At 31.8% G+C, this 17934-nt stretch overlaps 4 protein-coding genes across 8 annotated transcripts in view; all 4 read left to right on the top strand.

Moving 5' to 3' along the window:
• LOC146930205 (FBD-associated F-box protein At2g26860-like) overlaps positions 1 to 17934 on the top strand; it is a 36099-nt gene that overhangs the window by 5039 nt on the left and 13126 nt on the right. The window lies entirely within an intron of this gene.
• On the top strand, positions 1830 to 5441 carry LOC146930208 (F-box protein At4g22280-like). The gene is made up of 6 exons (XM_085701825.1): positions 1830 to 2157; positions 2377 to 2426; positions 3084 to 4075; positions 4171 to 4323; positions 4644 to 4913; positions 5070 to 5441. The coding sequence occupies exons 3-6, from the start codon at positions 3092 to 3094 to the stop codon at positions 5085 to 5087; spliced, it is 1425 nt and encodes a 474-aa protein (XP_085557951.1). The 5' UTR covers positions 1830 to 2157; positions 2377 to 2426; positions 3084 to 3091; the 3' UTR covers positions 5088 to 5441.
• LOC146930206 (F-box protein At4g22280-like) lies at positions 9973 to 13956 on the top strand. 3 transcript variants are annotated; one of them, XM_085701828.1, is made up of 6 exons: positions 9973 to 10266; positions 10470 to 10530; positions 11559 to 12465; positions 12562 to 12714; positions 12983 to 13165; positions 13588 to 13956. In XM_085701828.1, exons 3-6 carry the CDS (start codon positions 11575 to 11577, stop codon positions 13669 to 13671), a joined length of 1311 nt encoding a protein of 436 aa, XP_085557954.1. In that variant the 5' UTR covers positions 9973 to 10266; positions 10470 to 10530; positions 11559 to 11574; the 3' UTR covers positions 13672 to 13956. The 3 variants fall into 3 exon arrangements, with proteins under 3 accessions (XP_085557954.1, XP_085557953.1, XP_085557952.1); XM_085701827.1 differs by having other exon boundaries at positions 9976 to 10266; positions 12631 to 12714; positions 12983 to 13252; XM_085701826.1 differs by having other exon boundaries at positions 9980 to 10266; positions 12983 to 13252.
• LOC146930207 (uncharacterized) lies at positions 10763 to 11236 on the top strand. Its single transcript, XM_085707510.1, has one exon. The coding sequence runs from the start codon at positions 10763 to 10765 to the stop codon at positions 11234 to 11236; it is 474 nt and encodes a 157-aa protein (XP_085563636.1).

The following is a 17934-nucleotide window of genomic DNA, read 5'->3' as shown; positions in this document are numbered from 1 at the left end:
ACAAATGTCCCACGGTAAGTTTTTTTTAGGAATAAACAGAGAAAGGAAATTAGAAATTCATTATGGGACATTTCTGATTGGTTATGGGTGGGAGAGACCAAGCTCTCGAATTCTTGGAGGGAGATACCAAGACTCTCGAATCTCTTGGATAGTAATTGTGTCCTTAGGTTAAGTGTGAATTATATATTATCTATAATGTGTGTAATTGTTTGTTGTAAGCGTTTCTGCCTTCAATAAAAGATAATTTCTATGATTAAAAAATGTATCTAACATAGCCTTGCTCAAAAGTTACTTTACCTGCCCTGCTCAAAAGCTTTCCCTTCCAACCTGCTAGGCTGCTATTAATTCGATCAAGGATAAAATAAAAATCAACATTCTTGACTCTACCATGAAAAAGAGGGAATCTCAGATATCTTCCAATAATAAAGTTGTGCTACCCATATATCATCTTAGGAAAGTTATTCATAGGAATGAATTTCTCATCCATGAAACAAATGTCCCATAAATACAATAAGCTTTTTATTGTTTGCTTTGGCTACAACGTTTGGTATTTGGGAACTAATTCAGCAAGGAAAGATGAATGATATATTTCCTAACTTATTTTCAGTTTGCAGCCTACTTATATGAACAGATCAAGTTATTTGAAATACTTTGAAGCAAGATGATCGAGTGAATGTTATGCAAAATATAAATGATAAAGTTATTTGAAATACTTTGTCCATGTATAGTTGCATACTTGTTTTTCCATTTTGATTTACTCTCAAAATGTGACAATTTTTTCCAAGGTTTTGTTACACTCTTACACATTATGTTGTCAAGAAAATTAGTGATTGTGGTGAAATCATGGTTATATTTGGATTGGAAGTATAAGGAGGAATATAAATTAGGTTCGGGGTTCGAACCCTTTCGAACCCTGGACACCACAAAAAAAAAAAAAACTATTGTAACTGAACTTTAAAGGTTTTGTCTAGTCGTAAAAAAACAGGTCTTGGAATGTACCAAATTCGAGCCCCATTAATTTCTTCGGAGGGAGGTAAATGTAAATATTTTTTTAAGAGCTCTTTGAGCTGGAATTTCTTTCCTACCTTGTCCATGCTTCCCTGGGCCACTTGTTTAAATTTTTGGTAGTTATATATTTTTTAGAGTTCTTATGTATTTAAGTACTTGTTTTGATATCGACTTATGGTTTAGAGTGCAATTTACAATGTTAAAGTTGAGGGAAAATTTACACATAGGGTTATAAGATATTATGATATACACAAATGTTACTAATGAAAAAACAATTTAGAAATATTTTTTAAAAAAAGAAGGTAATTACCCGTACTAGTGACATAAGCTTTCCGACCGCCTAACAATGCCATGTAGACAGTTAACAACCACGTTAGCGTGTTAGATAGAGAAAACTAACAAGGAGTAAACTGACATGACATTTTACAATTTCAAGTTTTTTTATACATTTCTTAAATTTCAATCGGGTAAAAAAGTTTTTTTTATAGATGTAGAAAGTTTTTGCAATTTTAGGGTGATTGATTACTTACAAACACTCACATTGTGAGGCATGATTTTTTGTTTTATAACTCTATTTGGTAAAAAAGTTCGGATTGTTGATAAGCTCGCTTATGATGGATGCATTTATAACATATGACTTATGTATTAGTTTATAGCTGATAGAGGGGGACAATACTTGGGTGCCATTAATGGCACCGTGCCATTAAATCCTGGCCATTGATGACACCCAACACACACATCACACACACACACTTGGGACAATGTGTGGCCTTGATCTAATGGCATGGTGTCATTAATGTCACCAAAGTGTCACCCTGATAGAGGGGATAAGCTTAATGATTGATAAAATTAGTAGTTGAAGTAACTTATAAATGAAATGACATAAAAATGTGCATTTAATTAATATTTAATCTATTCAATAAAAATTGCAAAGATAAAATTGAGATAAAGAATGATAGATTATAAACTCATTAAATAAGCTGGGTGAGAAAGTAACAGTTATCAAACAGATTTTTTAATCAAATGAGTTTACAACATTTCACTCACTCATTCTAAACGTTTCTCATCTCTTCAACAATTCTTAACATTCTCTGCTTCCAATTTCTCGGATCAAACACAATTTCTTGGGGTTTCTACTTCATTCGTAAGGTAATTCTCATTTCATTTTCTCTGATTCAATCCATTTCTTTTGGTTGAACTGATTCATCATCACACATTCTTCACATTCCCTGTTTTTTTATTATGCACTTAACATGTTTGTTAAAAGTCCTCATAGAGTTTCTTCAAATTCTGATTCAGAAACTTTGTTTTTTGTTACATTTACAGCAATATTCTTGCTTTCTAATCAATATTTGTTTGATTCTACAGAAAAGCGGGAATACAACAAACAACGTTCACCTCTTTCCGTTACTCTGAAGGTGCGTACGAGCTCACCATTGTTATCCTTTTTCTCTTATTGTTTTTCAATTCAATTTTCACTGCTTCTTATTTGAGTTTATGAATTTTTTTAGCCCAATTGATCATATGATTTTAGGGTTTCTGTTTGTCGTTTTTTTATTGTTCTTCTACAAATTTTGACCAATTTATAGTTTGATTTTAAGTTATTATATATTGTTTGTTATGATTTATAAGATCAATGTACATTGCATTTTCAAGTGTCTTGTTGTAATATAAACCAAAAAATGTCATTGGAATTTAGCAGTTTAATTTACATGCGCAACATGATGTAGAAGTTTCAGGTTCTATTTTGAATTTCTGACTTAATAAAATCATTGTGCATTCTGTCTCTTTTTATTACATCTTGCAAGTTTCCCTTTGTCGAAATTATGTCTATAATTATGACAGCTTCAGTAACATTTTTCTTGTAACATTTGTAAAAACATTGCCCGGTCAAAGAACAATATACAGTTTTCACTTATATTCATTCCTCTATTCTCCATAGTTTTCTATTCATCGATAATGTTGTACCTATTTCTAAGATTTGTTACTTTTGGAATTAAATTTAGTGAAATTGTGTTAATCTTATTGCTAATGAAATCTCGTCAATCTTGTCATAACTTTACTCCGCTTTTCAGATTAGGTCATGGCGTGCTCTGATGAAGAACATGATCGATTAAGCAATCTCCCAGACGATTTGATTTGTCATATTCTGTCTTTCCTATCAACAAAAGAGTCTTATAGAACATGTGTTCTATCCACAAGATGGGAGTCAATCTGCACCAAGATTCCCAACCTTCACTTTGAATTACCAGAGATTTCAGACCCTGTGTTGTCCAAAGAAATCAAGTCTGTTTTCCAAGAAAATATAAGAAAACGAAGTCTTGAATTTGATAGTGAGAAAGGCTGCCGACCACATGAGGTACACATGTGGGTTTCAAAGGCATTTGTAAATTTTGCTCTGCTAAGACGCACCGAAAATATAAGAAAACTAAGGCTCGAGAGCGAGAAAGGCTGCCAGCCAAATGATGTACACATGTGGGTTTCAAAGGCATTAGATCTGAAGGTCCAGGAACTTGACTTGGATCTGTTTCTTCATGAAAAAATCTTGTTGCCGCTTAGGCTTTCCACTTGTGAGTCACTTGTGGTCTTAAAATTGCGGGGGAGAATTCAACCAACACTCAATTCTTCTTTTCATGTATATTTACCGTCACTAAAGATTCTTCATCTCCGATCAACTGTGATATATTCTATCTTTGATGATCAAAAAGAGTATGGTCTCAATAATTTTCTGTCTGGTTGTCCATATCTAGAGGAACTTCTTTTAAATGAGACCTTTCGAATACCCATCAATACCTCTTTTCACTTATTGAAGAGATTATACCTTTCTTTATTTTTGCCTGTTTCTCTTTCTAAAATTTTTCCAGTAGAAATTAATGCCCCGACACTCGAAGTTCTTTCTATTATTGATTATTCATTGACTCCTAGAAAATATGAGTTTGCAAACTTGTCCAATCTTCATCGAGCCAGTCTTTCCATTTGTCAGAGTCCGGATTTTAACAGTTTGCATACACTCTTGAAAGGACTTTCTAATGTCAAATCGTTGACTCTCGGTTCTAACACATTTCATGTAAGTTTCATAAACTCTTTTGTTTTTTAATTATAAGTTCCATATTTTGTCACCCAGATACAATTTTATTCTCATTTTATTATTTTGTTATGCAGTTTCTCAGCATGGAGGACAAACTTGACAACTTACATCTTCTCACTTTTCGCAGTTTATTATTTTTATCGGTTGAAATATCCGAGTGTTGCAGTTGGAATATACTTGTCAGCTTTCTGCAGAATGCTCCAAAACTTACGTATCTTGCAATTAAGGTGTGTATGATGTTTTTTTTAACTATATTTGCACATTATTTTTTTAAAAGATAAAATATGATAAGCTCAAAATCTGGCACAAGAAGTGCATAGACTTAGCAAAGGATACATGTAGTTTGCAAATATAACTGACAAACAAATTAATTAATTGAAAACAATAGATATCTGATCTATATTTGGGTAGATTTTCCTACCAATTTAACCTTCTTTTAAGCTATTTTACTTACAATTTTATGTTTATTTACTTAATAATATAATTGAAACTATTTACTATATATCCAGTTGGAAAATTCTAACGATAATTTTTGGTTTACATGCAGAGAAAAATTGAAATCAATTCCCGAAGAAAGATAGTTGGAAACTCTAGTTGGGTGGAGCCACCAATAACTCCATCGTGTCTTATAACCAGTCTCATTACATTTGAATTTAAAGGAATTCAAAACATTGAAACTGAGTTGGACTTTACGCGATATATTGTAAGTCACTCAAGTAAGTTAGAGAAGGTAAAGATTTTCACACCCAGTTTAAAGAAAAGAAGAGTAGAAAAAAGTTTACGCAAGGGGTCGAAGAAATCCTCCGTACTAGTATGGGTATGAAATTTACACACTTTCTTTTCTTCCATACAGAGTTTATATACTTTCTTTTTTAATGAAAAAAGTTGGCATGCTAATATTTGTCAGTATACTCTAAAGATTTTATCATTTATGCTTATAATCTTAAAATTAATTATTCAACATTTGTTGCAGGATATTAATTCAATTTGAAGATCATTTGGATGCCTTTAAGGATTCAATCAAGACTACACACTTTTAATGTAGTTATGAAAACTTATGTTGGTTTGTTGCATTCAAGAGCAAGTTAGATGTTAGATATAAAACATGTTTTTTGTTCTTCTTTCATCTGATAAGTACCAGCAGTACTAACCAGATTGTGGTAACACTGATAGATTAAAAGTGTTGTGCAAAGTCAGTTTTTTTACTGTTATCCAATACGAACTTATGCTTCTAAATCGAAACTTTCCTGCGTAGGACTTGCCTGTAAATGTTTAGTCTTGTTCTTCCATATTTGTAGTATACAATTTCATCTACTTTATATTGATATTGATACAGCTCTTTTTTGAGCTGTCCTTGTCCAATAAATAAATTTTAGTCTTCAAAGCTCATCAGTTAAGGAGTGTTATATTCCAATGTGAAGTTGAATGGAATTGATGCCCCTACGTGCGTGTCTGTTTATTCTACGATGAAATCAAATTGTATGCTCGAACTGCTTGTGTGGATATAGTATTGAATGCTTTTGTTGTGTGTGCTTTAGCATATCTAAATATTGTATTGTTAGAATAGTTCACATAGTTCATGTTTCAATCGACCAGAGTGGAACAATTAATGATATATAAGATAGTTGCAGAAATTTATTTATAATTGTGGCCATTCTCAATACGTGGTAAAACACTCTATAGGAGAAAGTAGAATATAGTTACTAAGATATTGTTTTTGTAAGTGACTTTCCCTTTGGTAGAACAAACAGTTTCCTCACAACAGAAATGCAAAATCATCTTATTGGTCATTCACCACATGTTTTCCGTCAAACACCAAAAATATATGTAGGTACAAGTTGTTTGTAATATATAGCATTCCTCTGCATCCAACAATTACTTAATCTTAGTTTGATTCAAAAGGTGTGATTCTTTTTTATAGAACAAATTAAAGTTGATACAACAAAATAACATTGCTCAAGAATTGAAAAAGTCAAATTTAAAAGAAGAAAAGAAACTGCGACAGTGACTTGCATATTGAATTAGGTGGTTTGTGTTACACTTAGAAAAATAAAAACACTTAGAAATCAATCAAGTCTTCATATGATATTCAAGACTTGTATCTCTCTTAACCATTTGGTTTGATGTTGTCTGTTCGATCCTTGGTTGGGGTCTGTTGAATGAGCACTCTTATCAACCTGCTAAGAGAGTGATTTTTCCATTCAGTGTTGGTATATATTATATATTGATATAGGACAAGTACACAAACTAACTTGCTAGAGCGAATAACTAGTTAATTAATATTAACTTAGTGGAAGCTGATTATATTGACCTTATAATATCAACCTTATATATCTACTACAAATAAACGGACCATGCAAATGTACGAGTCTTTTACCAGTTATAATCATACCTCAAAACAGTGAATTAATACAAGATGTACAACGAATGTGCAAATGTAACTATTTTATCTACATTATGATAACGAATGGAATTATTAAAGAAGGTAAACTTCATTAATTTAAATTAATAGAAATGGATAACTTTGTCGACTGCAGAGAACCTATTGATCTTCCACCCCTTGAGATTTGTTAACCTTCAGGCAATCTTTCAAGACTCTCAAACTGATGACAACAACCCCTTGAGATTTCTGCTTCGCTACACCATCCTTTGAGATTTGTTAACCTATCAAGATCTATATCTGTCACTGACGCACAAAATGACGATGAGTTGTCACTATTGTTATCATTGACTATGCACTCTAGGCGAGGCAAATTAAACATGCGGAGGCGTTTGACATGCAACAGTGAGAGTTCGAAATATTGCAATCTTTTGCAATTGGATAAGTTCAATTCAACCAAATTTGTAAATAAATTGGCGGAACTAGAAAATGTCACACCACCAAATCCATATATTTCTAAGACCTTGATATTAATTGGAGTGCAGACCTATGTCATGTAGAATTATATCATCTTTCTCCAACTCATCACTGGCATCACCAACAGTGTGTTCTTTCCAATTCAATGTCAACTAATGAAGATGTGACTTCCCTATTAAATTCATATGCATGCTTAGCTTCTGTTGGACAATGCCTCAGACATCCCAAACCATTTATCAGGAGTTGTCTCCTCAAGATGTCGAAGACTTACCAACTTCCAAAGATCTTTGGGAAACTCAGTCAAGCTAAAACAACAATTGAGTAAAAGAGTTTCCAAGTTAATTAATTCATTTATAGACCTTGGGAGCTCTTCAACCTTATAACTATGAGAAAGTTCAAGGCACCTTACATGTTAGGTTTATAGACTATATATAGTTGGTTGCATTTTGTTAAAACAAAAGTTCTACCAAAATGTCGGACAAGATGTCTTGACATATTGGTGCGACATCATAGCGTACCTTGTTCCGCTTTCTTACTATTATGCAAAGTCAGTTTTTTACTGTGTTCCAATAGGAACTAAATGATTTGCAATACTAGAAATCAGGGAGTGTGAACCGATTTTCCTGCATAAAACATGATAGAACTTTTTTTATTTCAATCTGTGAGAAGCTTGATTGATGTATGAGATTTTCTATTAGTAGTAAAATCTGTGAGAGAGTGATAACCGATTTTCCTGCATACAACATGACAGAACTTTTTTAATTCTATACTAAAACAAGTAAATAACCTTGGAGCATAATTCACACTTCATGGAATAATATAAAGGCTTCATTTTTCCAAATACTTCTCATAGTTCAGTCTAATATTACATAAAAAGTAAACAGATTTCAAAATATTTAAGACCTTTGCATTTTGCTCTGATAACTATAGCAAACATACAACACGTGCAATGTTAAATAGAAAAGACCAAATATAAATTAGTTCCTTTGATGATATAAGCTATGCATCATTCATTCCATGATAGAGTAAGGAAGTGTGTCTCTGACACAAACACTAACACCTTCCTATTAATCCGTCAAACTCTGATTTTTAAGTAAGTGTGCATTAAGAAACAACAATTAAAACTTAAGAATAAAACATTTCACGACCGTCTCTTAATTATTACTTTGTTCAAGTAAATTCATTTGACTTTTTCCAATCCGTCCTTGGTTCCGATTCGGTGGAGGAATAGATGGCATAATTGTTTTTCTCATGGCATGCATGTTCTCTCTTCTCATATTTTCCACGAAGGAAATGGTTGCGCGGACAAGCTCGCGTGTCATGGTCACATCGTTACAGATTTAGTCTGGTGGGACATTATGCCCGATTTTGTTTGGGGGGATTTCTTTAGGGACTGGTCTGGGTTACCTAATTTTCGTTTTCGTAATTTTCGTTTTCTTTGAGGGTTTTGGTTTGGTCCCCCTTCTTGTACATATATTTTCCCTATTTTTAATATATATTATATGAGTGAGCGACAGAGGATCGGAGTCCCCTGGAGGTGCCGACCTAGTCGGGATGCTCAACAGCTCCTTGATGTCTTCCTCACTCTTGATTCAGTAAAAAAAAAACTTTTTAGACAAATATTCGCATTCACAATATATAAAATTTATTTACTTTGTTATCGCATACTAAACTTTTATCTTAATTTTAATATTTTGTTGTTGGGGGAACCTATCTTAATTCACAATATATAACATTTTAATATTTTGCACGATAGGTCATGTGTCTCCATGGGTGCACCATACTTAGGACAAGAAGGATCGATAGATATATTATTGGTTGGTGGTTATTGAAGTTAGGTTTAGATTTGGAAAAGAAAGGTTGTTGGAAGGAGAAAGAGGAGGAGATAGAGAGAGAGAAAGTGGGGGAGATCTTGAAGTTGCATTTTTTTCTTCTCTTGTGTTTGAATTTTTTTTCTTTTTATTTATTTAATCTATATCTATATTATATATAAAGAAAACAATCACTTTCAGTTCTTTTGAGTTGACTTTTTCTTTTCAAAAATGTTCTCAATTTTCAATACAAATAACATATGTAACAAATAGATAAGAATGTCCTCGTGAGCTTAGCTCAGTTGGCATGGACAATGCATAAAAATATGCAAGGTTCGGGGTTCGAATCCCGGCCACCACAAAAAAAATAGATAAGAATAAATTTAAAATAAAATGTAAAAAACACTTTAAAAATGTAAAAAACACGATATGAAAATAACACGATATGAAAATAAAATGTAATAAAAAACACTTTAAAAATGTAAAAAACACGATATGAATATATTATAATATGTCTGTTTTTTCCCTTTATCATTTAAAAAGTGTAACAAACTAGATGAGTATATTTATACTTAATTCTTCATTATCCCAATTATACCCTTAAACTACTTTTTATATACTAAAAATTGTTGTTGGTATCATTAAAAAAAAAATTTAGATTATATTTTTTTGTTATATGTTGGTGTCATTGAAATAAATCATAATGGTTAGTTTAGTTTGTTATAACTTGTAAACAAGAAACATTTATTTTTAGTTTTAATCAAAATCAAAATTCATAAAAAAATACGGTTCATAATTTTCAAATGTTAGCACAATAAAAAGAGCGGAAAGATGGGCACGTGTATGTGGCCGTCTTTTCACTAGTTCCTCTAATGTATGTGGCTTTTTTAATTATTTTTAATTAAAAAATTACACATTTGGCGTCATATTCACTTAAGTGGGTGCCACATATGTGCGTTGACTGAGTCAAAATTGAATAAGAGGACCAAAAGTGCAAAAATAGTTAAACTTAAGAGTTAAAATTGTTATTTTTTTATAAGAGACCAAAATTGCAAGATTGTAAAACACAGGGATCAAAAAGTGTTGATACAGGAAGAAAAAGAATGTTAGGAAGAGTTTTATAAAGAGAGTGTCCATAAGATTTCTTTTTGAAAAATATCTTGCGATTATTATTTAATTCAAACATCCACAATGGGAGCTTTATAAATATCTTGCGAATATTATATAAAGAGAGTGTCCATAAAAACTAGTACGTGTATCATAGCAAATCCCATTAAAAAATAAAAAAAAGATAAAGTAACAATAGATAAAAATATTTGCTACAAAAAAAATATATAAATAGGACAAATATTTTCCAACATTTCAACATTTCCCTCTCTCACTCACTCACTCACTCGATTAAGCAACCAACATTCTGTGTTCAGTTTCTAGAATCTTCTCACTTAAATCACGCAAACGTAACTTCGTAGGGTTTCTACTTCAATCATTCATTCATTCATAGGGTAATTCTTGTTCTGTGATTCAATCCATTTCTTCTGTTTCAACTCATTCATCATTCACAATCTTCACATTTCCCCCTTTTTTTTTTAATTATGCACTTAACATGTTTGTTAAAATTCCTCATACAATTTCTTCAATTTCTATAGTTGTTACATTTGCAGCACTGTTCTTGGTTAATCTAATCAATATTTGTTTGTTTCTACAGAAAAGTGTGAATACAATAACATTCACCTCTTTCCGTTACTCTGCACTCACGAGCTCAAAAGGTGCGTGCTCACCTCTGTTCTTCTTTTTCTCTCATTGATCAATTTTCACTGCTTCTTGTTCATTATGATTTATAAGATCGATCGATATACATTGCATTTTCAAGTGTCTTGTTGTAGTATAAACCAAAAAATGTCATTGGAACTTAGCACTTGAATTTACATGCTTTGAATTTCTGACTTAATAAAATCATTGTGCATTCTCACTCTTTTTATTACATATTGCTTAAGTAACATGGAGACAAAATATTTTGCCAAGATTACTGAAGCTGTCATAACAAGAACATTAACATATGGAAACAATGGGGTTAGCACAGACTCAATGATTCGAAAACCCCCTTATAACCCTATGGTTACCCCACACAGGTTTGGGTATAGTCATTCTGCTTTGTTGCAAGAGATAACACCCCATCCTCTTGTGTCATTGAGAAATATGGGAAGTGGTAATAATGAGGTTGAAAATCTAGGTATTGGCGGCGCAGCTACTTTAAGGATCGAACATGGTTCAAATAATAAAATTGGTGCTATTATGAAATTTGGAAATTCATTTACAAATATTGCTACAAGTTCAAATTCATATACAGAAAAGCAAATTATTGTGGCTTCTAATTCTTCCGAGGATGACATTCTTAATCAATCAAAGTCCAACTTTGAACAAGAACTGTCTGATTCTGACTCTTCGGGTCTTGATTTATCACTTAAGCTTTGAAATAGTTTTTATATTTTGTTTCCATATGTTAATGTTCTTGTTATGACAGCTTCAGTAATTATGACAGCTTCTGTAATTTTGTCGAAATCATGTCTATAATTATGACAGCTTCAGTAACATTTTTCATGTAACATTTGTAAAAACAGTGCCAGTCATTGCTACTATATACAGTTTTCACTTATATTCATTCCTCTATTTTCCATCATTTTCTATTTATCAACCTAAGATTTGTTACTTCTGGAATCTAATTTTATTGAAATTGCGTTAATCTCTCTGTTTATTGCTAATGAAATCTCTTCAATCATGTCATAACTTTACTCAGGTGTTCAGCTCAGGTCATGGCTTGCTCTGATGAAGAACATGATCGATTAAGCAATCTCTCAGACGATTTGATTTGTCATATTTTGTCTTTCCTATCAACAAAAGAGTCTTATAGAACATGCGTTCTTTCCACAAGATGGGAGTCAATCTGCACCAAGATTCCCAACCTTCACTTTCAATTACCAGAGGTTTCAGACCCTGTGTTGTTGTCCAAAGAAATCAAATTTGTAAATGTTGCTCTCCTAAGACGCACCGAAAATATAAGAAAACTAAGTCTTCATAGTGACAAAGGCTGCCAACCACATGATGTACACATGTGGGTTTCAAAGGCATTAGATCTCAAGGTCCAGGAACTTGAATTGTATCTGTTTTTCCATGAAAAAATTTTATTGCCTCGTAGGCTTTCCACGTGTGAGTCACTCGTGGTCTTAAAATTGCGGGGCAGAATTCAACCAACAGTCAATTCTTCTTTTCATGTATATTTACCGTCACTAAAGATTCTTCATCTCCATGAAACTGTGGCGTATTCTATCTTTGATGATTGTGCAGAGTATGATGTCAATAAGTTTCTATCTGGTTGTCCACATTTGGAGGAACTTTTTTTAGCTGGGACCTTTGCATTACCTATCAACACCTCTTTTCACTTTTTGAAGACATTATTCCTTTGTTTATATATGCCTACTTCTGTTATTAAGTGTTATCCACTACAAATTAATGCCCCGTCACTTGAAGATCTTTCTCTTTTTGATTTTTCATTGGCTCCTAGAAAATATGTCTTTACAAACTTGTCCAATCTTGATGAAGCTGCTATTTTCATTTATAAACGTGCGGATTTTAACTATTTGTATACAGTCTTGAAAGGACTTTCTAATGTCAAATCATTGGCTCTTGGTTCTAACACTTTTCATGTAAGTTTCATAAATATTTTCCTTTTTTAATTACAAGTTTCAAATTTAGTCACCCATATGCAATTCTATTCTCATTTTATCGTCTTTGTTATGCAGTTTCTCGGCATGGAGGACAAACTTGATAACTTACATCTTCTCACTTTTCACAATTTATTATTTTTAAAGGTTGAAATATCTGAGAATTGCAGTTGGAATATGCTCGTCAGCTTTCTACAGAATGCACCAAAACTTAAGGATCTTGCAATTGTGGTGTGTATGATTTTTTAACTATATTTGCACTTTTTTTTTTCTTTCAAAGTTAAAATATAATAAGCTCAAAACCTGGCACAAGAAGAGCAAAGACCTAGCAAAAGATATTTGCAAATAAAACAGATCAATAAATTAATTAATTCAATACAATCTATATTTGTGTAGAATGACCAATTTAACCTTCTTTCAAACTATTTTACTTGCATTTTAACTTATATGCTATATATCAGTTGGCAAATTCTAATGATAATTTTTGATTTACATGCAGAGAGACATTGAAATTAATTCCCGAAGAAAGGAGGTTGGAAACTCGAGTTGGGTGGAGCCATTGATATCTCCGGCATGTCTTACAAGCAGTCTCATTACATTTGAATTTGTTGGAATTCAAAACATAAAAACTGAGTTGGACTTTACGCGATATATTGTTAGTCACTCAAGTAAGTTACAGAAGGTAAAGATTTTCACACCCACTTCAAAGAAAAGAAGAGTAGAAAAAAGTTTACGCAAGGGGTCAAAGAAATCCTCCGTACTAGTATGGGTACGAATTTTACACACTTTCTTTTCTACCCATACAGAGTCTATATACTTTCTGTTTTAATGAAAAAGGTTGACATGATGTTGTGGGGTGGTGATAGAACTTTCATCCTCTCTTACTCTTCTAGACATTAAGTCCGACCATCAACACGACTTTATATCTCTTTAATTTATATATACACTATTACGTTCGTGGTTGAGAATAAGACTGTTTTTCTTAAAATAAGTACATTATATCCTCTTAAATTTTTTAAATATATTAATCTTCTTATCGGTATACTCTAATGATTTTATCATTTATATTTATAATCTTAAAATTAATTATTCAATGTGTTACAGGATATTAATTCAATTGAAGATCATGTGGAGTCCTTCAAGGATGTTAAAGATCTCTTTTTTGAGATGTTCTTACCCAATGAATAAATTTAAGTCATCAAAGCTTAGTGAGTGAGTTTTAATTAAGGAGTGTTATATTCCAATGTGAAGTTGATTGGAATTGATATCCCTATGTGTGTGGCTATAGTCGGACATCTTGACTGGATAATGACTGCTTGTGTTGTGTGTGCTTTAGCATATCTAAATATTGTTTTGCCAGAATTATTGTGGCAACTATGTTGTTTTGTTTATTAATTGTGATGTTTGGTCATCTTGTCTTTTCAAAAACTTCAGTCTTTCTATATGATCTAGAGAAGCTTGGTTGATGTATTACCACAATCTGAGAGAGAGGCAGGGATAAAATCAGGGAGTGTGAACTAATTTTCCTGCATAAAACCTGACAGAACTTTTTCATTTCTAAGATAAAGGCTTCTTGTTCCAAATAGTTCACATCCTAAGATTTACATGAAAAGTAAAGAGATTTCAAAAGTTTTAAGGCCTCTGTTTTTTGCTCTGAGAGTAGGGAAGTATATCTTTGACAACAGTAAGGCTTTGTTTGCGAGTTTTGAGGGGAAGCAAAGGAAAGGCTTAGGAGGGGAAGGGAAGGAAAGGGAGGGAAGGGAGAAAGGAGGGAAAACCTTCCCCTTCTTTGGGAGTTAAAAAACCAACAAGGAAAGGAAATGGAGGGCTTATGTTATAATTTTACTATTTTACCCCTTTTTTCTCTTAAAAACAATACATTGTGTTATACTTTGTAATTTATCTTGAAATTTATTCAAAGCAACTTATCTCATAAAAAGTAAATTATTACGATCTATTTTTAAAAAACAGCTTATTTATAAAAAAAAAAAAGCTTATTACGATCTTTTTTTTAAAAAACAACTTATTCAAAACAACTTATTTATGCAAAACAACTTATTACGACCTCTTTTCCAAAAACAAATTATTCAAAACAGCTTATTTAAACAAAATAGCTTAATACGACCTCTTTCTCAAAAACAGCTTATTGAAAACAACTTATTCATCCAACTTATTACGATCTTTTTTTTAAAAAACAACTTATTTAAAACAGCTTATTTAAACAAAATAGCTTAATACGACCTCTTTCTCAAAAACAGCTTATTGAAAACAACTTATTCATCCAATAAGCTGCTTTGCATAAATAAGTTGTTTTGAATAAGCTGTTTTGGATGAATAAGCTGTTTTTATAAGCTGTTTTTGAAAATGAGGTCGTCATAAGCTGTTTTGGATGAATAAACAAGCTGATTATGAAAAGAGGTCGTTAAAAGTTGATTTGCATAAATAAACGGTTTTGAATAAGCTGTTTTTTGAAAAGAGATCGTATTAAGCTAATTTGCATAAATAAGTTGTTTTGAATAAGCTGTTTTTGAAAAAGACGTGGTAATAAGCTGTTTTGAATAAATAAGCTGTTTTGAATAAGTTGTTTTTGAAAAAGAGATTGTAAAAAGTTGTTTTGGATGAATAAGCTGTTTTCAATAAGTTGTTTTTGAAAAAGAGGTCGTAATAAGTTGTTTTTGATGAATAAGCTGTTTTGAGTAAGCTGATTTTGAAAAAGAGGTCGTTAAAAGCTGATTTGCATAAATAAGCTGTTTTGAATAAGCTGTTTTTTGAAAAGAGGTTGTAATAAGTTGTTTTGGATAAATAAGCTGTTTTGAATAAGTTGTTTTTGAAAAAGAGATTGTAAAAAGCTGTTTTGGATGAATAAGCTGTTTTCAATAAGTTGTTTTTGAAAAAGAGGTCGTAATAAGCTGTTTTTGATGAATAAGCTGTTTTGAGTAAGCTGATTTTGAAAAAGAGGTCGTTAAAAGCTGATTTGCATAAATAAGCTGTTTTGAATAAGCTGTTTTTTGAAAAGAGGTTGTAATAAGTTGTTTTGGATAAATAAGCTGTTTTGAATAAGTTGTTTTTGAAAAAGAGATTGTAAAAAGCTGTTTTGGATGAATAAGCTGTTTTCAATAAGTTGTTTTTGAAAAAGAGGTCGTAATAAGCTGTTTTTGATGAATAAGCTGTTTTGAGTAAGCTGATTTTGAAAAAGAGGTCGTTAAAAGCTGATTTGCATAAATAAGCTGTTTTGAATAAGCTGTTTTTTGAAAAGAGGTTGTAATAAGTTGTTTTGGATAAATAAGTTGTTTTGAATAAGTTGTTTTTGAAAAGGACGTGGTAATAAGCTGTTTTGCATAAATAAGTTGTTTTGAATAAGTTGTTTTTTGAAAAGAGGTCGTAATAAGCTATTTTGGATAAATAAGCTGTTTTGAATAAGTTGTTTTTGAAAAAGAGATTGTAATAAGCTGTTTTGGATGAATAAGCTGTTTTCAATAAGTTGTTTTTGAAAAAGAGGTCGTAATAAGCTGTTTTTGATGAATAAGCTGTTTTGAATAAGCTGATTTTGAAAACGAGGTCGTTAAAAGCTAATTTGCATAAATAAGTTGTTTTTTGAAAAGATGTTGTAATAAGTTGTTTTTGATAAATAAGCTGTTTAGAAAAAGTCGTTTTGAAAAGAGATCGTAATAATTAGGTTATATCTAAAATTGTCAATTTGAATTATTATGAGGGCAAAATTGTCAATTTGTATGCTTAACCCCCCAAAACCCCCCAATTTGGGGGAACTTTAAAATTGAACAAATGAAGCCCTTCTAAACCCCCCAAAACCTTTCCCTTGTTTTTTAAAACTCGCAAACAAGGGTTTACCTCTCCATAAGTCTTTCCTTCCCTTCCCTTCCCCTCCAAAACCCAACTCGCAAACAAAGCCTAAGACAACTCATAGGCACACACATACTCAGACTTAGCAATCAGAATGGTACCTGAAAATCATGAGCGGGTGTAAAGATTGGTACCTTTACACGTATAAGTTCATTTATCTCCAGTTAGTGCTTGCAAATCATGTACTCTTATTGCAAATCATAGTTTAACTAACTTCTTAATTAATTAGGTAGCAAATCATATTCATATATAACAAGTAAGATCAATGAGTTGTTGCCAAATACATAAATATTTGTTGTTTGTTTATTTTGTTTTTGTTTGACTAATTATTGTCCAGTTAGGTTCTTTCTCTATCATTACCAATAGCTTGAGCAACCTAAGACAAACTTCTATCTTAAAGCTTGCAACAATGGAGGAAGAACCTACCTGAACAAAAAAACTATGGTTGTCTTTGTTGTTAAGTAATTTTTATTTCAGAATGTATAGCCTTGTTATTATACCATGATTGGTAATTTGATCGTATCCTATATTTTTTTTTATTACAAAAATTTTGCTATGCATCACCACTTTTGATCTCTGCATTGAAGTTAACTCATCTGTATTATTCAACATTTTGAATGATTTTTTGCACGAATGTTTAAAATATTATAAGAAAACATGAATTAGATATAAATTTTTAAGTGTCAAAAACATAAAAATTCATATTTAATCCATCCGTTCTTAAAAAAAATTAAAATTTTGCAAAGGAGAATTCTATAATGCACTAAACATGACTGAGGAAAAAAATTCAAAATTTCGAATGATACACATGAGTTGACTTAAAACATAGTCCAAAAGTGGTGATGTAAAATTTTAAGGAACTAAAAGTCGAAGAAATATATGTAGAGGACTAAAACAAAACATTGAAATATTTATAGGACCAAAAACATATATAACCCTTATTTCTAATGAGTTAAACCTTTACCATTTTTGAGGAAAACTCATAAGATTGTGCCCTCCATTTTCATTTTAAAAAATAAAAATATTGTGTGAGCTCAACCAACGCTAAGCATGAACTACAACATAGTAATGATTAGCGCCAGACGATCCATCTGTGTTGGAGTCGGTCATTCCTTTATGGTCACATAGCATAATAGGTACATAGTCAGATAGACCTCTATCAAGAGCCCATGGGATCGGCTATCCACATTCCGCACCATTGATAAGTCCTAATTTAAAGTGTTTTTAGTCTTTGAATTAAATAAAATTTGTGGAATTTTAGTTTTACTTTAGAGTTATTTTGCTACAAAGTGTTAGTTTTTATTTCCAAGATCAAATAACGAAGAAAAGGAAGATTTTTCATAAGTCAGAAAATCTGGCACGACTCGTGCGCCCAAGCATACGACCTGTGCATGGATCACATCATTTTCCTGGGCAGACCATAAAGTTGAGCATGACCCGTGTGTGGTCAAGCATGACTCGTGTGTCCCTTCCTGTACCAAAATAGCAGTTACAAAACCTTTGGAATTTGATTGTTTATTGCTTGTTACTAAAAATTAATGTTTTGTCTGTGATTCTAGGCTATAAATAGACCTCATTTATGAGGCAAAA

This window comes from Medicago sativa, chromosome 4 (assembly GCF_051527215.1).
Source record: "Medicago sativa cultivar Bolivia chromosome 4, Bolivia_mono, whole genome shotgun sequence".
Lineage (NCBI taxonomy): Eukaryota > Viridiplantae > Streptophyta > Magnoliopsida > Fabales > Fabaceae > Medicago > Medicago sativa.
The sequence above is the reverse complement of the archived record's forward strand: the minus strand, read 5'-3'. Positions and strand labels throughout refer to the sequence as shown.